Raw genomic sequence first — 23,988 nt, 5'->3', positions numbered from 1 at the left:
CTGCACTAGTTAGGCCTCAGCTGGAGTACTGTGTCCAGTTCTGGGCACCACATTTCAAGAAAGATGTGGAGAAATTGGAAAGGGTACAGAGAAGAGCGACAAGAATGATTAAAGGTTTAGAGAACATGACCTATGAAGCCAGGCTTCATGAACTGGGCTTGTTTAGTTTGGAAAAAAGAAGATTAAGGAGGGACATGATAGCGGTTTTCAAATATCTAAAAGGGTGTCACAAGGAGGAAGGAACAAATTTGTTCCTCTTGGTTACTGAGGACAGGACAAGAAGTAATGGGCTTAAAGTGCAGCAGGGGAGGTTTAGATTGCACATTAGGAAAAAATTCCTAACTGTCAGGGTGGTCAAATATTGGAATAAATTGCCAAGGGAGGTGGTGGAATCTCCCTCTCTGGAGATATTTAAGAACAGGTTAGATAGACATCTGTCAGGGATGGTGTAGATGGAGCTTGGTCCTGCCTTGAGGGCGGGGGGCTGGACTCGATGACCTCTCGAGGTCCCTTCCAGTCCTATTATTCTATTATTCTATGATTCTAAGATGTGGGGTCTGGAATGGAAGTTGGGTGCAGAAGGGAGGTTGGGGAAAAGGACTGGGGTGCAGGAGGGAGAGTGAGATCTGGGAGGGAGTTTGGGTGAAGGAGGCGGTTGTGACTTGGGGCACTGGACTGTGGTGAAGGGATTTGGGTTGTCATCTAGGACAGGGAGGAGTTGTGACCTGGGATGCAGGGGTTTGGGATGTGATTTAGGGCACGAGGGGGTTGTGACTTGAGGCAGGGGATTGGGATGCAGTAGAGGGTGCATGGGATTTGGGTTGTGACATAGGGCAGAGAATTGGGGTGCAGGAGTTTGGGTTGTGAACTAGGGCAAGAGGGGATTGTGATATGAGGCAGGGACTTGGGGTGCTGGATCTGGGGGGGATATGGGTGCAGGAGGAGGACAGAGGGTTTGGGTATGTGGAGTATGGGACGGGGGGGGGGGACAGAGGGTTGGGGAAAGGAGGGGCTGGGATGCCAGAGGCAGGCTCTAGCCAGGAGACTTCTCTGGGTGACTCCCAGCCAGCAGCACAGCATGTTTCTCAGGAAGGTAGCCTGCCTTGCCCCCGAACAGGCTGCAGCCATGTGCTCTGGAGCCCCTTGTGCTTCCTGGCTGCCTATTATTGAAACAGATAGCTCCCATTGGCCGGTTTCTATCCAGAAACCGGCCAATGGGATTGTGTTGGAGGGAGGGAGGGCGGGAGCAGCTCCTAAAGCTTTCCCTCTTGACTCACATTTTTTAAAGAAAAACTTCCCCACAGCTGCATTTCTGAGCAGAGTGCAGGTGGGGCGAGTCAAGCGGGGACCCTCCCTGGGGCTCTCCACAGTGTCTGCCGGCTGGATCCGGTGGCTTGGCGGGCCGGCGGTGGCCCGTGGGCCATATTTTGCCCAGGCCTGGTGTAAGCAGATAACATAATGGCGACTGATCCCCAGGGAGGAAAAGAAGGGAAAGGCCTTTGAGAGAACCTCACTGATGGAGTATCAGAGGGGTCACCGTGTTAGGCTGACTCTGCATAAACAACGAGCAGCCCTGTGGCACCTTCTAGACTAACATTTACTGGAGCACAAGCGTTCGTGGGCAAAGACCCACTTCGTGCACATGCATGGCGTGGAAATTCCAGCGGCATCACTGCTCAGGGCAGCAGGATTCGGGGGCGTGGGGCTAATGCTGGGCTGGTCAATATTTGGGATTTCGGCCTCTCCTCAGCTAGGCTCATGGCCCCCAGGCTCCTGCCCAGCCCAGTGCCCATTTCCCAGCCCCTCAGGGCTCCTCCCCACTTTGCACCAGGCAGGCAGGGGAGCAAGGAGCCCTGGGGGTGGAGCCCAGCCCGGAGCCACACCCCCCGCTCCAGGGCTCGGCGGTCGATTAGTCGCGCCCGGTGGAGGCGCTGGGCGCGCGGCTGGGCGGGTCTGGGGGCGGAGGCCCGCACGTGGTTGCCGGCGGGGAGCCATGCAGGCCGGCGGCGGCTGCTGCGTGTGCGGGGCGCAGGGCGCCCCCCGGTACCGCTGCCCGGGCTGCAGGGCCAGATAGTGAGTGCGGGGCCGCGGCGGGGGAGGGGCCCCGGGCACGGCCGAGCCCCCCCCCCTCCGAGCCCCTCCCGCAAAACTCTCCCCCCGGGCACGGCCGAGCCCCCCCCCCCCCGACTCCCCCCTCCGAGCCCCTCCCGCAAAACTCTCCCCCCGGGTATGGCCGAGCCCCCCCCCCCCGAACTCCCCCCTCCGAGCCCCTCCCGCAAAACTCTCCCCCCGGGTATGGCCGAGCCCCCCCCCCCCCCCCCCGAACTCCCCCCTCCGAGCCCCTCCCGCAAAACTCTCCCCCCGGGCACGGCCGAGCCCCCCCCCCCCCCCGAACTCCCCCTTCCGAGCCCCTCCCGCAAAACTCTCCCCCTGGGCACGGCCGAGCCCCCCCCCCCCCCCGAACTCCCCCCTCCGAGCCCCTCCCGCAAAACTCTCCCCCCGGGCACGGCCGAGCCCCCCCCCCCCCCCCGAACTCCCGCCTCCGAGCCCCTCCGCAAAACTCTCCCCCCGGGCACGGCCGAGCCCCCCCCCCCCCCCGAACTCCCCCCTCCGAGCCCCTCCCGCAAAACTCTCCCCCTGGGCACGGCCGAGCCCCCCCCCCCGAACTCCCCCCTCCGAGCCCCTCCGCAAAACTCTCCCCCCGGGCACGGCCGAGCCCCCCCCCCCCCCGAACTCCCGCCTCCGAGCCCCTCCCGCAAAACTCTCCCCCCGGGTACGGCCGAGCCCCCCCCCCTCCCCCGCAAAACTCTCCCTCTCGAGCTCCCCCCCCCCCCCCCCCGGGCACGGCCGATTCGCCCTCCCCCCGCCCGCAGCCACGTCCAGGACCGTGCATCAATGGCCCGGGGCCCTTCACTTGCAAAAGGATCCCCCCCCTCCCCCCCCCCGTGCTGGGTGGAGGCTGTCGCAGGCGGAAGGGGCTTAATCCCGTCTCCCTGGGTGGCTTGGAGCTGGGGGGGTCCCTGGAGCCACCTTCTCTCTCCCTCTGCCTGGGGATGGGGCCAGAGAAGGAGGGAGCCCAGGTACTCTTCCCCCCCCCCCTTTGCTCTACAACAGGGAGATTGGTTGTGCTCCTGGGCCCAGATCCTAGGGGTGGGGGCGAATTTGGCTGCCACATTTTTGCTTTCTTTGCAAGGAGTGGGATGATGAGGCGGTCAGTCACTTGAGCTGGTGTGTTTTAAAATAGCGCTTTTCTTTGTTGCAGTTGTTCTGTCTCCTGCTACAAGACGCATAAGGGTAAGAAAGGGACTTTGTCTTGGCGCTGCATGTTCTTCTAAATTAATTTTTAAAAGCTGCTAACTTGTTGCTTGTGTCTTTCCTACGCTGGAGAATTAATGTCACTTTGAATTTTTCATAGAGCAATGTATACCTAGACAGGATCAGGTGGTGAAGAAGGTGGTTACAGACACACCCTTGCCTTTCAGAAGAGTTAAGCCAGGGGAAGATGAAGGTAGGTGTACATTTTAAAGCGTACATTCTAGGTATCTATTAACAAACAAGCCTTTGTTGGGCTTCTTAGCAGAAATAGTCACACACAAAGATCAAAAGCTAATGCTAGCTTCTCATTGGAGAAAAAATAGTAGCTCCAAACCTGGGGAATGGGAAAAATTAAACACATTAATTACATTCCTAGAAAAATAGAGGGCCTGTCCATTTAAAAAAATAATTAAGTTGATAGATAAATTGATAAATATATAATCAGAAGTTTCTGTTGAGTAAAATTATCATATGTAGAATGTGGTGTTTCTGGTAAAGAGGCTTTCTCTATCATATGGTGGGAGATTTCATGGTTAGATTATTGCATACTGTTTCTCTAAACAGAAGGTAATTGTGATGATTATCTGTGTTTGATATTTAAATGCAATGATATGCAAGCCTGTTTTAAAAACTGCCTAAATACATTTTAAAACTCCCATAAATGCTGGCATCAATTAGCTAGATTTTTAGTACATAAGATTAAAGCAAATTGAGTATTCTAAAACTTGCTGTGCTTTGAAACAATGTTGTAACTGTTCCTACCTTTTGCAGAATACTTGCCTGCCTTATCAGCTGCCTGCTCTTGTTTATGTAAAGGAGGGAGGTTTTTTTATTACTGTAAAATATAGCATCTTTGGTAGGTCTGCTTCCTGAAATAATTGTGCCTTTAGCTTATTACAATAGGCTTAAAAAACAAGAATCCTTATACTAAATACGTCTCTATGCTAAAATAATTTGTGCAGTCTACTGTGCTCTAGAGGTGATGCTTATGAGTTTAATCTTAATACATCAGCTTTTTTTGAAAATTAAATACGTAGGTGAGAATAAAACATGGATGTGTAGTTGCCTAGGTTTTCAAATGAGTCCTATAAATGTATCCCAAAAGAAGTAGGCTACGTCTACACTGGCCCCTTTTCCGGAAGGGGCATGTTAATTTCCTTCAAAAGTAGGAATAAGATCCTCCGGAAAAGGGCGCTTTTTCCGGAGGATCGGGGCCAGTATAGACGCTCTTTTCCGGCTTTTCTAAAAGCCGGAAAAAAGCGGCGGACATTTTTATTTAAATGCCGCGGGGGATATTTAAATCCCCTGCGGATTTCCATATTACGATCTCTGAAATTAACATGCCCCTTCCGGAAAAGGGGCCAGTGTAGACGAGCCTGTAGTGTAAAATCCCTTCTTTTGGAAAGTGCCATGTGAGTGAATATGTAGTGTTTTAGGTACTGCAGCTGTGTAAGGCAGTGATGGCCAACCAAGGCTAGTGAGTGGGCTACAAGATTGAAATTAGTCTTGTGCACTAACCATGACCCCAAGAATAAGACTGAATACATGGCATGCTGAATATTTCAAAATAAGTAGAAATGCTTTAATCGTTCATATCTTGATAGAACTGTCACCCACTTCAAATAAAAAAAAAATGTTGACACTTATTTTACAAGAAGTGATGGTACTTGGTCCTGCCATGAGGGCAGGGGCCTGGACTCGATGACCTCTAAAGGTCCCTTCCAGCTTTATGAGAGAGGTATATCTCCATATATTATTATATCATTATTATTATTATTATTATCATTATTATATCAAATCCCTGATCGGTCTCTTCCCTGTCTCCTCACCCAAGCATGTCCCAGGTCTTAAACACCATGAATCAGCTGATTCACCATATTCAAGCTCTGAGAGGGAGGGGTAGGACCCAAGAATGTCACCTACCACTGGTGTAAGGTCTTGTTTAAGACCTCTTCATTAAATGGTACTCAGAATGATACTGGAAAATGGGGTGAAGGAATATTTCAAACTGAAGGTTTTTACCTTATTGCTAGTGGCTACTGCAAAGCACCCGTTTTAATTTGGGGGTGGTCGGTAGAAATGTTGCCTTCGCTTTTGGCCCTAACCTGACCACTTTAAATAAATTAAACCACATTTCTGCTTGCCTTAGGAAGCTGTTGGTCGGTAGAGGACATCCTGACGGAAGATGATGAAGGGGATCGAGTCCCGCTGCAGAAGCTTAAACGTTTAGGTAACTTTTAAGATCAATCTGTGAAGTCTGCTGTAAGGACTTCCAGTTTTGCTTCAGTCACCACCACCGCCTAAGAATTCTGTAAAAACTAAGACATATAATGCTCAGTCTTTAGGAGCATTTGTGTTATGCCATCGGGAGGATTAATAAGGTGCGTATTAAGTTAGTCTTTACAAACCGTACCTTCTGAATAACCTGAAGTAGCATAGTGCGAGCACATCCAGAAGGACAAATCAGTGATACATTTTTTGAGTACAGCCACTCTCCGACTTACGACCATCCGCACTTACGACCAAGTGGATCCGAGTTACGAACGGCGATCCACGCTTACGAACAGCGCGGTCGCCATGTAACTCTATGGGATCCAAGTTACGAACAGTTCGAGTTACGGACCAAGTGTTGGTTCATAACTCGGAGAGCGGCTGTACTGCTTGTCCCAGTGGGAGAGGCATGCTTTGATCTGGACTTATTCCCCCAATTGTAGGAAAGCAGGTATTTACAAAAGTAGCATCTGCCAAGGCTTTGGGGGGTAAGTTTGAGCCCTCTTAGATAACAGGAAAGCTTTTGGGAGCAGATTTAAATACACATGTAAGTTTCTCTCCTACATGTTACATTTTTCGACTTTCCTCAAACAGATGCAGTATGAGTAGAAGGTTGACTTTAAAAAAAAAAAAAAAACACACCTTTTCAAATCCATGATTAATCTTTCCCTACTTTAAAACTGGTGGCATTCCTCTTCTAAAAGTATTTATTTTTTGAATAGGAGAGTCTAAAGAACTGAAAAGCTTACTACTCAACCCTCACCTGCAGCAATTGCTGCGAACGATAGACGAAGCCAAAGAAAAAGAGTCCCTCATGAAAACATCTATGCAAGAGCCCTTGTTTGTGGAGTTTGCGGACTGCTGCTTGAGAGTTGTTGAACCTCTGGAGAAAGAGAATTTTCCTCTGGACTGAGAGACTGTTCGGGAACAGATAGCTCATCATGAATTTTTCTGTAACAGAAGAGACATTTTACTACGCTATGCTTTGCTGAAAGAGCCTCAGGTATATTCTTTACTCAAGGTAGAACGCCTGGCTGTCTCACCTCCAGTCTTGTCAAAGGGCAAGCTTTTGTCACAGGTGGCTGAAAGTACTGATGGGAGAGAGGTATATGTGTGCATGTACTAGCAGGAATAGTGTTTTAGTGCTGGATCTTTCTTTTAGTGACAGTTTGTTTGCCAACAGGGCTGTGCTGGGAATTGCTGACGTCAAGAGTATAAGAGAGAAAGATTAGACCAAGTCCACCAGCATTTAACTTGATCTTTCAAATATTTGACAACCTGGCTGAGACATTAGAATTCAGATAGCTGTGCGAGATATTTATTAAAATGCCATGTGCGTAACAAAACGAAATACATCCGTTTCCCTGCCCGATGAAACAAGAAAAAACCCTTTTCTCTGTCACGCCAAAGGTTCCTGTGTTAACCTGTGAGGCTAGTGTTGGAGAGAGATGCAACAACGAGGGGCTCTTTGCAATCTTAGCAGCATCTTGAGTGTGAAACTTTTTATATTTGATCTACATCTGAGTTTGGATCAATACAATCTAAATGTTCAAAAGTAGCATGTTCATTTTTCTTCAACTGGTCAGAAACAGCGAGCCCAATCTTGCATTCCCACTTTTCCTGAGATAATTATGTCCAGCACTAAGCTCCACAAATTCTTGCATTAGAAACCTGCTGTAATCCAGGCAAATGGCTGTATGGTTACTGGGGGTGGTGCTTCTAAACAATAGTGTTCAGATTTCTTGTTGGCTTCGGGTATGTACTGTGACATGCTGAAAAGGATATTTTACATTAAATCAAAGAGCGGTTTGTTCAAATGTTTTCCAACTTTTTTTTAGCCCTATTAATAGGGATATAAGTGACTAGCTGACTATCCAATAAGCAAAAGCTTATCAATCAGTCAACTAGTCACTTCCTCCCACCCTTGCTGTCTCTATCAGAGGCATCAAGGTGGGGGGAGGCAGGAGCTGGTTCCCCCAGCACCATCTCCGGTGGAGGGGAGCGGGGCCTTGGTTCCCGGCTCACTCCCAGTCCCAGATTCTGTGCCTCTCAGCGTTTAATACATTTAAAAAGCTAAAACACAGCAGGAGGGACCCAGCGTGAGCTGGGACAGCTGATTTCCGGCTTGTGCAGGGTCCCCTGCTGTACACCAGCCTTTTAAATACATTTAAATGGACATTTTAAACCCCACTGTGACTGCCCCTGCTTATCAACTAATTGATGGAAAATCCATCGACTAGTCAGTTAAATTTAATTTAACATCCCTGCCTATTAAAGGTTGTTCTGATTGTTTGTAGTTCTACTATAGTGTTTTCTTGGTTTGAGCGCAGATTTCTTTCTTTCTCCATTAGGTAATGGAGGAAGTGTTAACAGTTAATATACCTGTAACCTTATACTTAGAAAAGTGTCTACTAGGGAAAAAAAATTAAGGCTTGAATATAGCAGCAGATATTTTTAACTTGCTCCATCTCAAGCAGAAAAAATGTAGCTAGATTAAAACATTTAAAAACAGCCTCTTGGAAGAAGTCCTTCCTTGAAGGAAAAAGTGCAATAAATACTTAAGATGCCCCCAAATCCACATTATGTAGTGAGCAGTTTTTTCTTATCAAGTAAGATTTGGTTGAATCCAGTGATGGTACAAGCTTGGGTGTGCGGACTGATGTTTGCATGAGGCAGTGGAGACTTCTTGCAATGAAATTTGACAGAGCCCTAGGAAGAAAAAGAAAATGAGTTTTAGTTGTTGGGGAAAAATTGTCAGCCGCCTACTGGCCTCGGTGTGCTATCCTCGCTTAGCAAGTAGCACCTTATTCAGCCTGCAGCCCATTGAAGCTAATCTTCTTGCAGAGTGAGTAAATACTGCTCACCCTTAAGTTAGGGTGGTGAAATCTGTGCCTCAGACTTTCGGGGATTTACAGCTGAGATGAATTTGTACAATAAGCCACTAGAACCAGTAGTGGCTACACTACAATGCTTTTAAATAGGGGATTTTGGTTTTGAACTCCAATGTGCATGGCTGCGGTAAACTAGTGCGCGGAACCTCGGGCTCCCAGGGTGCTTTACACAATCATCTTGCACAAGTGTCCCTTCATGCTACGTGTCCTATGATGCTGCGGAGTTGATTTCATGCTGGGGAACAGGATCATACAGAGCTAGGCTTTTAACCAAAGAGCAGTTATGGAGAAGCCAGTGGGGGGTTGCGTCATGCTCTTTGTGTGTTACCTAATGGACTCTTTCCTCAATTTGATCGCTGCTGGTAACAGAGAGGATGGCAACACACTGAACTGATTTCTCAAAAGCTTTGGTGTCTCAGTTTCCTTAGCATATGCTATGTGCCTATACTTAACACTTCCACAAGCATCTTCCCCCTCAGTGCCTCAGACAATATATTAACCCTCAGCATCCTGGTAAAGTGAACGAGTTGTGCCCACTGCACCGATAATTCTAAGTGACATGTCCATGGTCATAGGCCTGGTTGAGCCAGGCAGTCTTCCAGTCCTGTGCCTTAAGCTACAGGACCATCCTGTCTCCCTCAGCTGTGGGCAGTGGCTCACGCACAGGAGACCATGTTTGGACAGTAAATCTCACTAGCTCTGTCATTGTGTCAGCCATGCTGCTGACTTGGAAGCGGTGTCAGCGCTTGGTGCGTTACCTGTGGGAGTGCTCTAATGGAGGTGACACCGCAGCTGAACAGAGTGCTCTTCATGGTGTACCCATTGGTCCGGTGAGGTATTTTCAAGCATGCCAGACGGGACAGGTCTCTTCGAAACCCACCCACTGCCAAGGGGGCAGTAGATAGAACTAGTCCAAGTGGCCAGAACTGGATGATTGCACTTAGAGGCCACATCTTTTCAAGCGGACGAGGTGACAAGGAAATGGTAGCTCCCAGGATGCAGGAATGGAGGTTTTCTTCTGTGTAATCCAGCTCCTTTGCTGCGAGCGCAGCCATTCTTGCCTTAGGGAAAGAGACAATCTTCCTGAGAGACTGAAAGGGGCAGACGTAGCTTCCCAGGCCTCTACGTTACTAGAATCTTCCAAAACCAATGTGGGCAATTGAACAAACAGGACCTTCCGCAGAGTTCAACAAGTGTATGGCTGGTTAAAACACTGACCCCCTCTAAGTGAAGCTGAAAAGCAACTGAGGAGTTGATCCTGTAACTCTTAAGCAGTAAGTGCCTACTGGGTACTAGTGAACATGGGAACAGCTCTCCCTGCTCCCGTCCAGGTGGGGCCGGAAGCGACAGCCTGGGAGGCCAGGGGAGTGTTGCTGCCTCTAGCTCTGCGCAGGACTGCTGCCTCCCATGACATAGGGGCCCTTTCCCATTCAATCAATTAACTGGTTAAACTTAATGTTTAACCAGTTAACTAACTAAACCCTCAGAGGGGACTAACAGTAGGACTGGTCCCTGAATTCTTGCCTTTCCCCGCTCCCTTAGCTTGAGGAAACTAACTCTGGTCACAGGAAAGGAGACTCCAGAGCTGTTTTCTTTACTCCTCTTTCTTCACGGGGAACGAGAACAAAGGAAGGGATAAAGTCAATGTCAGCATCGTGCTTTGAAGTGTTCTTTAACTCCTTGAAGGAGGAGACTATTTTTCAACACATAAAAAGAAGCAGGGAATGCAACCGACTCAAGGCAGTTAGTATGGTACTTACTTGCCATTTCCTCCAGGCATGCTTTATCAGAGTAGCAGCCCGCCGCATTCTTTGGAAATGTTTTTTTGCCAACCAAGCACGAACACCTGAAGATTTAACCAAAACCCAGTCAAAATAAAGGAATTAGAAATTGTAGGGGCTCTCAAAGCACTCACCTGAACAACATCCCTAATGCATACTACTGACTTTAAGTATCGACCAACTGACTAATCGAATAGTTGATGCACAATGTATCGATAAGTCAATTGGGGGGGGAAAGGGATAGCTCAGTGGTTTGAGCATTGGCCTGCTAAACCCCAGGTTGTGAGTTCAATCCTTGCAGAGGCCATTTTTGGGGCAAAAATTTGGTAGGGATGGCACTTGGTCCTGCTGTAAAGGCAGGGGACTGGACTCTGACCTTTCAAGGTCCCTTCCAGTTCTAGGAGATAGGCAATCGCCATTAAATTAATTATTAAAAAGATAGGGCGCTTCCGTGTTGAAGTGTAGCAGCAACCCTAAGGCTGCCGCAGGGAGCCTGGGATCAGCTGGGAACTTAGCTGACCCTGGGCTCCGTGTGACACTGCCGCTTTGAAACACTGCGGGGAGCCCAGTGTCAGGCTCCTCACAGCGTTTCAAAGCGGCAGCACAGCACGGAGTCCAGGGGAGTCCCCAGCTGATCCCAGGCTCCATTCAGCACTGCACTGCCGCTTTGAAATGCCATGTGAAGCCTGGGGACACCCCAGCTGGCCCCGCGCTGCACAGCGTTTTAAAGCGGCAGTGTCACATGGAGCCCGGGGTCTAGCTCCAGGCTCCAAGCAGCACTGCCACTTTGAAGTACTCCCTTCTTTCCCCCACCCCCCATTGGTGCCTCCTTCTGATAGGGGCAGGAAGAGGGGGAAGCGACTAGTCCTTCACATCCCTAGTACACATTTCCCAATTGTAAACTTTGTGCCAATGTTCAGTTATGGTACCAAACTTTGGTAATCTGACTAGCCAATCTGGCGGGAGATGTGACTTCAAAAGCAACAACTGCGCCCATATCGGATTTCACCTACCGGCTTGGATGATGGTAGCAGACCAGCTCTGCTTTGATAGCTTCCTCTGCTTAAATCTTCTCCAGCAACACTGAATGCAAAACGCACTCTCAGATAATACTGCCGCTCTTCTAGCTTCAAGTTGTTCTAGCTGCGTCAAGGGAAAATCTTGCAGTTAGTAGTCTGCATATTCATTCATACGTATTTGGACAAAAGTTACGATTGGCCTAATTGTTCGTTCATTTATAACAGGGATCCTTTAGTATTTTGAATGAGCACATTTTAGAAAGCCAAAACAATGGTGGGGTAATCTATGCAGGGAGATGAGACCATTTCAGTTTCTAGTACTGTAGATCCTACTTTCAAAAGCTAAGAAAAAAAAAAACATGCTAAATTGTCTGCGGAGAGGGACGAGACCTGGGGTGGGGAAATGCCTAGCAAACAGACACCTATCAAAGCCAATACAAGTAACTTATGTCAAGTGGTCTGCTTAATTAGCTCAGGTCAGATTCAGCAAAGCATGTAAAAGGACATACTGACATGCATGTGTATGTTAAGCACACACTTTGGACAGGAATTTGACACGTGGACAAATTTTATTAGCCTGAAACTGAATCCTCTTCTGTACACCTGTGAGCAGCTATAGCAAATGTGTTGGCAGGGAAGCAGGCACCCTGGTGCATGCCTCATGGCTCTGTCCCTTACTCAATGGAGATGTGTTTGAAACCTTTCTACTCCTATTGGATTGTTTTCACAATGCACCAAAGTGTAAAAGGGTGGGGTTTTTTCCCCAATAAAGCGAACAGAGTGCCAAAATTCTCGTTCCACTGAAGTCAGCCGTTGTGTCTGTCGTGGAATTGGGATTTGCCCTGTACTGCAGAAACACCTCTTTGCTCTTCCAAGAGAGGGATGTAACATGCTTACCATGGAGTTAGTCAAAAAGACTTTGGTTTTTCCACAGTACATTGATGGTTTGTTTAGTTTGGTCTCGGTTTGCTTCAGGGAAACAGCACTGTGGCCCACTGTCACTTTCTGAAGAATATCCTGGATGACAAAGCGTAACGCTTCATCTTTGTCGGCTGTTGGAGCCAAACCTGCAAAATACAAGATGCTGAAGGGAGGGAAAGTGAAGCGTCTCATTAAAATCTGGGAAATAGTCTCATGGGCACCAGCTCCTGCCGCCTCTGTATCAGAGGCAGCAAGGGCAGGCAGGGGGTACCTGTAGTCATTAGGATTAACTAATCAGACCAGGCTTATCAGTTAATTGTTTACACGACTATTCACTAACATCCCTAATCCTGAGGGTGCCGGGCCAAGGAGATCCAACCTGTAGATGGTGTCAGCTGTTCTAACTGGCTCAAACTACCAACATTTCCTAGCTTATTGGGGCTTCCTTTTCCAAACTTGACTAGATTAAGTTTAAAATGGGTTAGGATACTACATGTGACAGATACTTTCCATTGGCTCTCTTAATACCCTCTTTTAAATAGCCCGTCTTTCAGGAATTCATAGTAGACGTATTACCTTATGAGTAGGATTACTTTTTAAAACGCATCCACGACCGTTGCTTTTAAATACAGACTTGCACAGAGAAGCGTTTGCAAAAGGTAGAAGAAGCAGTATAAGTAGCAGCAGCAAAATCCAGTAAAGCTAGAGGCCAGTTGTGTAGTTGGCAACAGATACAAGAACAGAAAAAGGAATGTAAACAAACAAAACACTGAACTAATGTTAGTATTCTTATCAATGCAAAATATATTAATGAAAGAAAAAGAGAGAATCTGAAAATCTTATTCTACCCCAGAGGAGAACACAGACCATAGTCATTTGCACAAAGATGAAAGGTTTAACTTGGAAGTAATTTTATTTAAAGTTTTAAAAGCCTACCTTTAAATGCCAGATTGTATGGAAATTAACATCGACCAGAGAGTAAAAATACTGTGAAAGTTCAAAAAGTGAGAAATTTCCCAGAACAGAATATATGAAAATACAGGCGCTGTATTTAATTTATGCAATATCAAGAAATTCCGAGTGCTACAATGAAACCTACCTCTTTTGATCTCAGTCGAAGAGAAAACATTTTCATCTGACACTGAGGTAGATGTACGTGGTTTTCCCAATACTCTGTAACGCTCAATAAAACTTTGGAAGGAGATCCTGATGGCCAAAATGAAAATCAATCCTACATGAGTACTATTTACTGTATGGGCTCAAATGCTTACAAATTACTTTTTAGTGGTTATGAAAGGCTTTAGAATTTGATGTACAAAACTCCAATTGGTTGCAGTGATGTCACAGCCATGTCACTAATGCCCAGTAAAACAAACTCATTTCAAGCATGCAATCATGAGTTTAGCACTGATTAATGCATTTTTCATGATCTGCAAAACTGTTGTGTTCATTGACTTTTAGTTGGAAATACTTCAAAAATACCCTAGTGAATTTATCCTCTCCATATATAAAAAAGTTTTTCCTGGCAGGTGATAAGACTGACGTTCTCACGCTCTCGGGCTGGTGAGCCGAGCTAGCAGGGGGGCAGCCCCTAGTTGTTGTATATTCAATAAACAACTATCATTCGTAATTTAGAGCTCACTGCAGCTTCTAGTTTTAAATCTTAGAGGGAGGCAAAGACATTTTTGGTTGGCTTGCTACAGGGAGGGATGAGCAAGGTTTCACTGCCCACAGATACAGACTTAGTTTTCGTTTTGGGGATTCTTCCGTACAACAGCAGACATTCCATGCCCTGGCTGAACAAACTGTTGCTCGTTATGGCTGGTTAAACTCATGGGCTGTGTCTAGACTGGCAAGTTTTTCCGGAAAATCATCTGCTTTTCCGGAAAAACTTGCCAGCTGTCTACACTGGCCACTTGAATTTCCGGAAAAGCACTGACGATCTCATGTAAAATCATCAGTGCTTTTCCGGAAAAACTATGCTGCTCCCGTTCAGGCAAAAGTATTTTTCCGAAAGACTTTTGCCGAAAAGGGCCAATGTAGACCGCACAGTACTGTTTTCCGCAAAAAAGCCCCGATCGCGAAAATGGCGATTGGGGCTTTTTTGCGGAAAAGCGCGTCTAGATTGGCCACGGACGCTTTTTCGCAAAAAGTGCTTTTGCGGAAAAGCATCCTGCCAATCTAGACGCGCTTTTCCGAAAATGCTTTTAACGGAAAACTTTTCCGTTAAAAGCATTTTCGGAAATTCATGCCAGTGTAGACGTAGCCACAGAGTTCTACCACTGGAGATACGCAGTCGCTGCCCATTGAGACTTACTGCTTCACAAAGCTATTCTGCGGTTTTAAATCTTGGACAGCCCTGCCAAAGAATAGCACAGAGGGTTTAAAGTCCCACTATTTCAACAGGAAAAATTCAGAACCAGCACTGGTTTGGTTTTTTTAAACTTTTTTCCAATATATAGCTGGTTTTCAAAAGTCTCTACCCAAAGTTAGGGGATTTAGACTTTAGCTAACTAAAATTAGTGAGAACCGTGTTACTAAACCCCTGGTTGGCTCTCCTCATCTCAGTCTCAGAATACAAAATTCCTTACTAAGACTAGAATAACTAAGGCCATGTCTTCACTCTGGGGAAGATGATTGCTGCTGCTATCCATCTTCCAGAGTTTGGTTTAGGACAGTGTTTCTCAAACTGTGCTCCACCGAGCCCCAGGGCTCCGCGAGACACCTCGCGAGGCTGACTAACTGGAAACATCGATCGGTACAATGCGAACAATCAGTGGACTGTTGGGGCTCCGCATACGTTTTTACACCTGTAAAGGGCTCCAGAGCCCAAAAAGTGTGAGAACCACTGGTTTAGGAGGTTTGGTTAAGACCCGCTAAGGTGAATTCAGAGGGCGCCCCTGTTGGCAGCCGGTAATCCTGCTCCTCTGAGGAGTAAAGGAAGCTGATGAGAGCATTTGCTCCCATCAGCCTCTTGCTGAGAGGACGGAGGGGAAACTCCAATCCAAGTATGTCAACTCCAAGTAGTCGAGTATCAGAGGGGTCGCCGTGTTAGTCTGAATCTGCAAAAGCGACGAGGAGTCCTGTGGCACCTTATAAACTAACTGAAGTGTTGGAGCATAAGCTTTCGTGGGCAAAGACCCACTGTGTCAGATGCAGATACATGATGCAGATACATGCATCTGACGAAGTGAGTCTTTGCCCACGAAAGCTTATGCTCCAACACTTCAGTTAGTCTATAAGGTGCCACAGGACTCTTCACCACAACTCCAGGTTGGTAATTCTAAGAGCTTGAGTTGCCTATCTTGATTCGACCTTCCCCTTCAGTGTAGGCCTAGCCTCAGTGAATCTTGTCTGTGCCCTTGGCAGATTTCAAAATTGTCATGTGCAAGGGCTGACCTAATCTAGTGCCAGCATAAGGAACTGTTATACTGAGAGGGAGGTGGAGAAATAGACATTTAAGAGTTTAAGTGACAATCTTATACCCATATTTATTGGTCATAGGGATGATACGCTTCAGAATGGAAATTTGGAAAGGAAGGTAGGGGGATCTTGGAATCTTACGTTTAAGTAAGCAGAATATACATCTAAATTCCCTTCACTGTTTTGAAATTCTTCACTGAGGTGTATTTGCCTAAATAAGCCATCAAGCAGAATATATTGGTTTCCTGCCAATTTACATTTGGCTACTCAGATAAGAGCATATCTACCCACCCAGTCTCTACATTAACAGGTATTTAATTAAATCTAATATATAAAGGAGAATGTTTGTAAGTTTGTGCGCTAATAAATTGGACACTATAAGAGCTACTGCAACCAAACTTTGCATGGTATAACCTTTCATCCAGAATGTTTTAAGGTACTTTTGGATCTGATCGGGCCCGAGCTCAAGCTGTAAAAATCAAAAGTAACCTGCCATGCTGTGCTGCAGGGGCTGCCCTAGGTCCTGTGACCGCCACCTGCGGCCCCCAATGCTGTCCAGGACTCGCTCCCTCCCTCCCACCCACGAGGTTACATAAGCGACCCTCTCCCCCCCCCCCCCCGGCACACAGTGCCCCGACCCCCATGCGGACAATGGCTTAGGCACCCGCCCTGCCCCCTGTGGCACCTGCAACCCTGGGCGCGAACTGGGGTGCCCCTCCCACGTGTAACCTCCCCTCCACTCGGGGTCGCACCCCCTCCTCTGGACCTATATTTTAAGCCTTATAGAAATCAGTGCAACTTTTCTATCATTCAAAAAAAGATAATGGACTACAGTTTTTCTACATTTTGTTCCTCTGGTTTCCCGAGCAATGCTGGCTAACTCCAGCTAGTATTTTAATATAAGTGTCTAGAGGGATGAACTTTGTGGAAGCCAGTAGAGTTGCACTAGACAAATGTGACTCATGAAGTCTAAGGAGATAGATTTTGAAGACCAAATAAATGTGAGTAACATAACATCCGTTAGGACTTACCGAATAGGAAATCCAGCTGCACTGATGCTGATAGTTTCTACTATGCCACATGCTTCCAGCTGATTGAGAACCTATAGCATGAATTCAAACACTTTAATTCTATTTGGGTGCTGCAATTAAGGTTTGCCAGGGTTTCTATCAATGCAAACTGCTTTTGATAACCATTCTGAAGTTTTTCAAAAGACTTGAGTCTTTCTACTCAAATAGTTCCAAGAGCCTGCTTAAGCTCTCCATCGGTTGATTCTTTGGAAAACAGCAAAGTTATGGAGCTTGTCTCATACTTACTGCAGGAGGAGGTTAGCCTAAGTACAATAGGAGGAGTTTGTGTGTGTGTGTGAAAGTAAATCATACGTTACGGCTAACTAGCAGTATTTCAAAGACACAACCGTCCTATCTCAGACACTTTGCTGAAAGTCTTGAGGTTCAGTTTCACTAGGGGTCTGATTTCCACCCCCTCCAAATTTCAGTTGTGTTGACGTACCCCCCAGACTTCTCTCGAGGACCCCTTAAGGTTACTTGTACCACCGGTTGAGAAACACTGTACTATTGCATAAGGAAACTTGAAAACATCTCTATTCTGCCAAGGATGCTGCTGTGCTGTCTGCTTCCCAGTTTCTCCACCATGGGCTCGGCCACCGGAACAGTGCCCCCGCCACGTAGCCCGGCCACCGGAGGAGCCACCGCTTGTGATGCAGATCTGGCCCCCGCCGGGGCTGCCACCGCTGCCGCCCGCAACACAGCTCCAGCCGGGGCCGCCGGAGCTCCCATTGCTGGCCACCCGCAACTCGACACGGCTACAGCCCCTGGCCACCAGAACAGCCACCGCTCACCACGTGGCCCGCAGCCAACCCTGGGGAATGGTTGAAGCTAGGGCCAGGACCTCGTGGTGGCTGCCCTGCTCCTCCTGGAGCAGGACAGCCGCCTGCCATATGGCCCCGCCCCAGAACAGCTACGTCACAGGCTATTAGTGGGGGTACCTTGCTAGGGCTGTGGTGACCTCTGCTGTCTGCAGCAAGACCCAGCAGGGAAAAGGGTGAGTCGTTATGCAAAGGGGGCTCCAAACCTGTCTGACCAGCTACCCTCCATGGGGAGAAACAAAGGAAGGTGGAATGCCGCCCCTGGCTGGGGGGCAGGGCTGGAAGAGAGTTAGTTTTCGATCTGGGAGCAAGGAGGAAGCAGCCTCAGCAACAGGCTGGGGGGTTTAGAAGTCGAGACCCCTCCCCCCATATCAAGGGGGGCTGAGGCATCCTAGGCCTGTCCTGTAAGCTGGTGACATCTGTGCTATGCTGTATCCTGGAGAGGCAATAAACTCCCTCTGTTCTACCGGCTGGTGGAGTCTGTTCGTGCCATTTCGGGGGTGCAGGAGGCGGGGGACCCCAACGCGTCGTCACATAGCCACTGCATGGCTCTGCTGAGGAGGTGGGCGGGCCTCATTCTTGGTGCGTGCCGTGCAGGCGCACACCTTAGAGAGAACCCTGATGTCAACTGTTTTCATCTGAGGTGAGACACTCTCGTGGCTACGTCTATACTACGAGTTTTGCTGGAAGAGACAATGCAAATGAAGCACAGATTAGCATTTTCTCACACTTCATTTGCATACCCTCTTCCGATCTATTTTTGCGTGAGGGGGTTTTTGCTTATACCAATCTTGTGCAAAAACGAAATGTCCACACTGCTTGTTTTTGCGCTAAAACCCCCTAGTGCAAAAATGGATCGGAATTATGCAAATGAAGCATGAGAAAATGTTAATCCACACTTCATTTGCATTGCTTCTTCTGGCAAAACTCGTAGTGTCGATGTAGCCTGAAAGGAAGCTAGGAGTAGGCAGAGCATTAATAAAAGGTGTGTGTATATTATGAAATATACAGACTGTGCTGTTCAGAGGTGTCTTGACTCAGAGCTAGCTTTAGTGAGATTCAAGCCCCGCAAACCACTAAATCCAAACTTGCACTGAACAGCATCTTTTAAGAGAAACTAACATTTCATACACATGGTATTTATCAATGAAGTTGCAGTAAAGAGATCCTCAATGAACATCCACCCTAGTTTGGAAAACATCATCTACCATATCTCTGGTAAATCCCCTTGTCTTAAATGAAACTTTAAATATATTTGCTAAGAACAGTGTTTAACAATTGATACACAGGGCCCGATATAAAGCTTAATATGCAATGGAAAGATATGGACATCTTGGTAGCATTACCTCTTCTTTTTTAAAAGTCATCGCTTTGCAATCCGCATTAGGCTTGATGCATCTGATGTAATGAGGTGCAGTGCTATGTAAGATCTGCATCAGACTTTCAAGTGAACCCTATAGAAACAAACAGAGCAATCAGTAATGACCGTACCATATTGAGGCCCTTTTGCTTTTCCCGAGCAGTTTGGCTAATCAATACTTCTGTTTTTTAAAAAACCCTGATATTTATTCCTGGCATTTTTTGCAGCTGTCTAAGAGCAGACCTGCTTAATTTCAGAGCAGCTGTGCTGCTTATGCTTTTTCAGGGCCGCTAGAACAAATTATCGATGTTCCATTGAAACACTGCCTTTGGCACTATTTTATTCTGTGGGTGATTCAGTGTTTGTAAGTGTGCTGAATTGATTGCTCTATGCCTAGAGTTATAGCGAGTCCTAAGAGGGAGGAATTGGTTTGGCATATGGACAAAATACATGAGTTAAAAAGGCACAAAGAAAATACAGACTCCAACTTTTACTTGTTTTAAGTCAGAGGCTCTTACTGATCGGTGTGGGTTTTTTTTAGTTTTATACCAGTGCATCCAACGTTATTCGGCACAGGGTATCATCAAAGTTACTTAAGGACGGCAGCAGAAATCAGGCAGAAGAATATAGTATTTAACTGGCAGACACTCAAACAGGACAAACCTTGAACTTGGAGACCACTGTAACAACTGTCGTTCTGTTCTGGGTTTTGGTATCATTCTGGCTCTTTTCTGTCATGGGAAAGAACTTCTGAAGCAAGCAGTCTTGGGAATTCTTCAGAAGCTGGAGTAACTCCAGTGGAACTGGATCCTACATAGGTAAAGACATGTCACTAGAATTTGGTGGAGTTCCTTGGATAGGTAAAGCACCCTTAAAACTAAATAGTCATCATGTTTGGAGTCAATTAGGTTAGTAAATAAGCTGCATCCCAAGGCTATTACTAAACAAAAGCAATAGTTTAGAGACCTTTGCAGATCTGATCCCATGTAATTAATATGAATTCACAAACAGAAGGAAATGCTGCAGGCAGACTACTACCATAGTTAGTAAAAATAGTTTCTTACTATCATTTGCTCATAGCGGGAAGGCACAACACTAAGCTGTTCTAGGGCCAGTTAATGGCAGGCCTTCCTCATGGACCTGAGAACACTTTTCTGTGCTTAATAAGAGAGGATAGTCACTGCCTCACATGCTCCCATTTCTTAAAATTCCTTGCAAAAGGGACTTGCTGGACCAGAAATGGCAGAATGTAACAGATTCCAAAGTTCACAGGTCACCTCATTAACTTCCTGGGAGGCAGGGTGCAAAAAGACACCGCATGTTAAGTTGCCATGTGATATTCGTAAACGGCCAAAGGTTAAGTCCGTGCTGCTGTTTCCCTGACGACTTGGAAGTTTAAAGTCTGAATTTAATATTTATATTAAATGTAACATTGACAGTTCAGGAGACTAAAGTCCTCTCAGCAATGCAAATGCCCCAGTAATATAACCATGCCCAGGAGAGAACATCTTTAGAGGCAAGTGGTCACTGATTCTGCATGGCTCCCTTAATCCTTGGGCCTCTGAACCCGCAAACAAAGGCTGCAACCGTATGCTGGTGATTATACACTAGAAACTGGACTGAGATCATCAACCCAATCCACACAGCCAAAACAGTCATGTACTAGTGGATGCATGCACTGTGTCGACAGCACTTGGACTATTTTGAGGTTTTTAGGGTAAATTTTTCCCTAAGTCATGTGCTTATTTTATAGTTTATTTTTAATACCTACCTTGTTTTTCTCCACCATACCTTCCACTTGGTAACAGACTTTGCCAGCATAATGGGAAACAACAAAGTTAGGCTTCTTGCTAAACTTATCCCGGTTTATACACTGGTTAGGAGACAAAGCATTCTCAATTCGGGTTTGGAATTGGCTGGCGTTAGAGGACCTGTTCAGACGACACTCCTGTGTAATGAGAACAAGGTAGAATTGCACCATACCTTATTTGAAATAGGCAAACTTTCCTCATCTAGCGCATAAAACCTTTCAGATGTTATTACACGTCGCCCTTACGGCGTTTTACTTGTCTGTGTTGCATTTGGTATTCCAAGTCCTTTCATGTTAAAGTACTCTGAAAAAGTGACTTAGTCATATGGATAACCATGTTTGACATCAATGAAGTGCTTCTTATACATGATACCTTGAGAGACTGGACAAGGGATCTGGGGAAAAAAGCAGCCCTACAGTGTTATGGAAACAGCTGGCAAGTTTCATGCAAACATTGTACACATGCTATTCAACTTGTTTTCTTTGGTCGTTTCAGGAGACAGTCAAGGAAAGGAAGAAAAGCAGGCCAGATAGCGTTAGCAGTTCAACTCTTAAACTCACCTCATTCAGCAAAGAAAAGATACTGACAGGGCTTCCTTCTATCAGATCTAGACAGCTCTGGTTATCTTGGTAGTTTATGAAAGACCATTCTAGACCTTCTGCTGCATAGTCTTCCTAACACAAAAGAAATGTGGAATATTCACTGAGGGCTTTTTTCACTTTTTTCACAGGTTTCATTTGAGCTTTTAAAGAACAGGTCAGATCATATCCTTAAACATCACTTGTAGGAGAGTTGTCATTTTCTGAACTACCAATCTTTGGAAGTTTCTTCTTGCCTAAGAGGTCTAAAATCTTTGGCTAAGTAGCACTAGATCCCCACAGTGCATAGGTGGGAACTGTGTAGTTCTTCACAAAACTGCAAAGATGCTTTGCAGTATGATCACACAAGGTTAAAGCCAAAGTGTGACCCAGATGCTCATATGAGGCCACGTCTTCACTTGTCACATTGGAGATTGATCTTTGGGCATTTGATTTAGTGGGTCTCGTAAAGACCCACTACATCAAACGCTGAAGGCACCTGTGGTTGGTGCCAGCATTTGCTCACCTCAACCTCCCACAGTGAAGACTAGGCCTTCTGGGTCTAGTATAAACCTGGCCTGAATTTCCCTTAAAGGGACAGAGTTTCCCATATGATCATCTTTAGGGCAGAATTTAGCCCTAAGTAAGCAAGAGCTCAACACACAGCCCCTAAAAGCATTGTGATGAAAACTAAATTGCATCCAAAAGGAAAGGGAAAATTACCATATTGCTAATAACAAATCAATGTAATTGATTAAAGCACTGTAACTGTGCTGCAGAGTTCAGCATTGTTACAGAACAAACTGACAAGTGATAAAGCAAAATGAGTTCTCATTTTTATTTATATTTTCTCACAAGTCAAACTTGCTTAGATATGCAGCCCTACCAAGAAAGGCAAGCAGCCACTTGTAGCTGGCATAAAAACAGGTTGGTAAATGGAGATTATGTTTTTGTTTCAGTTTGAAGAAGACAAATCATTTGAGCACATGTGCAAAATCTGGCTTCCATCTGTATTGATTTAAACCTGAGTGTCTTGGCATGTTGTAAAGAGTCACCCAGGGAGAGTAGTTTAAGAAAAAAATCAGTGAAGCTCACAATCACACAAGACAGTGAATTTCTGCATAACTTACACTCGGGCCAGTTTTGCACTATTATGTTGTCTATCGTGTATAATTTTCTTATTTCCTCACTGCCACAAATGCTAGATAGCCTTATATCCTTCAGCTTGGTTGCAAGGGCAAAAAGTATAATGGGGACACGAGTAATAATGGGTTAAAACGCAACTCCACAAGTATGTTCCAGTAGCAGCCACACGCCTGCTTGGGGCGCCATTGAGCTACCTATAGTACAGACTGTGCAAATGTAAAGTTACGATGTGAAGGTGTAGAGGTCTGAAATTTAAATTCAGACGCAGCAAGATCCAATGAGCAATTGGTTTGTTTCTTAGCTGTGATCTACCCAATGGCTGCAACCATAGTTTAGCAAAGTGCAGAGCATTATTCTAATGAGAGTATGGTTCTATTTTAATTCAAGCCCTTCCTTTTCTAGTGGCTGAAATGCAGAGTGAGAAATAGTACTTGTCCTTTACCAGGGCTGTTTCCCACTAATCAGAACAAGGGCAGACAGGATCTGTGCTGTTGGTATTTAAGGATATGGGAGTGGCAATTTGTTTGTGAGGTATTACTACCAGCCAGTTGGCCCACACAAAGCACTAGGCATCATTTAAGCCCTTCTTATAGGTATAGCCCTGCAAATCCACGGGTATCTCCTTTATATCCACAGATGATGATGATGATCTTCGTCCATCGTGTTCGAAAAGGACCTTGACATCTAACTATTTGTGGGCTGTCCACGGTGTGTCCGCAGATGGCTGATAAGGCCAATGCGGGCACGAAATGTTCTGCCACATGTTGTGGATATCCATGGCTCATTTCTGCGAATACTGATGCAGACATAAATTCTATATCTAGAACCCTGCAAATCTGCAGATATCTGCTCTGCATCCGCGGCTGTGGATATCTGAGGCTCATTTTTGTGGATTAGGATGCGGATACCAATTTTGTATCCATGCAGGGCTTTACATGAGCTCTCAGCCCAGGGCTGAATTCTAGCCCCAAGACCTGTGAAATCGAGTCATGCATTTAACTCCTTTGTTCCTGAAACAAAAGATTTGCTGCAGTTGCAATTTCTGAGGAAATGGTTGTTCAGACTCATCCCCCCCGCAAGAAATGCCCAGTGAATTCAGCAGCACCAGCATGCCTCTTTGAGTTCTAAACAGGACCGTTTGTAAATAGCTACATGGATACATATTTTATTTCCTCTGTAGCTGTTTCCTACCCTGCAAGGATCTGATCCTATGATCTTTATCTGGTAAGTTATCCTCACCTACCTGTACCATCTCAATTATTTCTGCGACAGAGTAAAAGCTGCATAATCAGGTCATAAAGACACAGAGTTTTTGGTTAAATAAAACCAGAACAGTCTCGGGATTAGGAATTTAACAGTGTAGCAATGTAGGAATGAATAATATGGCCACATGTTAGACATCTGGAAGGGCCATACCTGTTGTGCCTTCAGATAGTGTGCTACAAAGTGCTGCTGTAGTTTCTCATTGGCATAGTTAATACAGAGCTGTTCCAAGTTGTTTTCAGGAAAAGATTCAAAACCATAAACGTCCAACAAACCTGGAGAAATATGGGGAAATATTTCTATCAGATCTAGTGTGCTTGG

The 23,988-nt window shown here is 46.1% G+C and overlaps 2 protein-coding genes across 3 annotated transcripts in view; one reads left to right on the top strand and one right to left on the bottom strand.

Annotated features, from left to right (window-relative positions):
• The first annotated feature begins 1,920 nt into the window (after nucleotides 1-1,920).
• ZNHIT3 (zinc finger HIT-type containing 3) lies at nucleotides 1,921-7,867 on the top strand. 2 transcript variants are annotated; one of them, XM_075904757.2, is made up of 5 exons: nucleotides 1,921-2,073; nucleotides 3,263-3,294; nucleotides 3,416-3,508; nucleotides 5,465-5,545; nucleotides 6,309-7,867. In XM_075904757.2, the coding sequence occupies exons 1-5, from the start codon at nucleotides 1,994-1,996 to the stop codon at nucleotides 6,497-6,499; spliced, it is 477 nt and encodes a 158-aa protein (XP_075760872.2). In that variant the 5' UTR covers nucleotides 1,921-1,993; the 3' UTR covers nucleotides 6,500-7,867. The 2 variants fall into 2 exon arrangements, with proteins under 2 accessions (XP_075760872.2, XP_089628310.1); XM_089772184.1 differs by lacking the exon at nucleotides 1,921-2,073 and adding an exon at nucleotides 2,861-3,080.
• Nucleotides 7,868-8,156: 289 nt separating this feature from the next.
• Nucleotides 8,157-23,988, bottom strand: part of MYO19 (myosin XIX) — a 40,082-nt gene continuing 24,250 nt past the window's right edge. Inside the window, exons 14-25 of the mRNA XM_075904744.2 lie at nucleotides 23,821-23,942; nucleotides 21,241-21,354; nucleotides 20,641-20,817; nucleotides 19,533-19,679; nucleotides 18,856-18,963; nucleotides 16,653-16,723; nucleotides 13,298-13,404; nucleotides 12,175-12,344; nucleotides 11,272-11,401; nucleotides 10,238-10,323; nucleotides 9,236-9,538; nucleotides 8,157-8,295 (exon numbers count right to left, since the gene is read on the bottom strand). Of these exons, the coding sequence (XP_075760859.2) occupies nucleotides 8,167-8,295; nucleotides 9,236-9,538; nucleotides 10,238-10,323; nucleotides 11,272-11,401; nucleotides 12,175-12,344; nucleotides 13,298-13,404; nucleotides 16,653-16,723; nucleotides 18,856-18,963; nucleotides 19,533-19,679; nucleotides 20,641-20,817; nucleotides 21,241-21,354; nucleotides 23,821-23,942 (1,664 nt within the window). The 3' untranslated portion in view covers nucleotides 8,157-8,166. The remainder of the gene's footprint in view (nucleotides 8,296-9,235; nucleotides 9,539-10,237; nucleotides 10,324-11,271; nucleotides 11,402-12,174; nucleotides 12,345-13,297; nucleotides 13,405-16,652; nucleotides 16,724-18,855; nucleotides 18,964-19,532; nucleotides 19,680-20,640; nucleotides 20,818-21,240; nucleotides 21,355-23,820; nucleotides 23,943-23,988) is intronic.

The sequence above is a fragment of the Pelodiscus sinensis genome, chromosome 21, assembly GCF_052426305.1.
Source record: "Pelodiscus sinensis isolate ZL-2025 chromosome 21, ASM5242630v1, whole genome shotgun sequence".
Taxonomy (NCBI): Eukaryota; Metazoa; Chordata; order Testudines; family Trionychidae; genus Pelodiscus; species Pelodiscus sinensis.
This window is presented reverse-complemented; position numbering and strand designations above follow the sequence as displayed.

What these genes read in the sequence shown, in the direction of transcription:
- ZNHIT3 (XM_089772184.1), top strand. Translation starts at nt 2,896, where the DNA reads ATGGCCCGGGGCCCTTCACTTGCAAAAGGATCCCCCCCCTCCCCCCCC. An exon ending in CAGAGAAGGAGGGAGCCCAG is followed by an intron (nt 3,081 to 3,262) that starts GTACTCTTCCCC and finishes TCTTTGTTGCAG; the next exon opens with TTGTTCTGTCTCCTGCTACA. An exon ending in GCAGAAGCTTAAACGTTTAG is followed by an intron (nt 5,546 to 6,308) that starts GTAACTTTTAAG and finishes TTTTTTGAATAG; the next exon opens with GAGAGTCTAAAGAACTGAAA.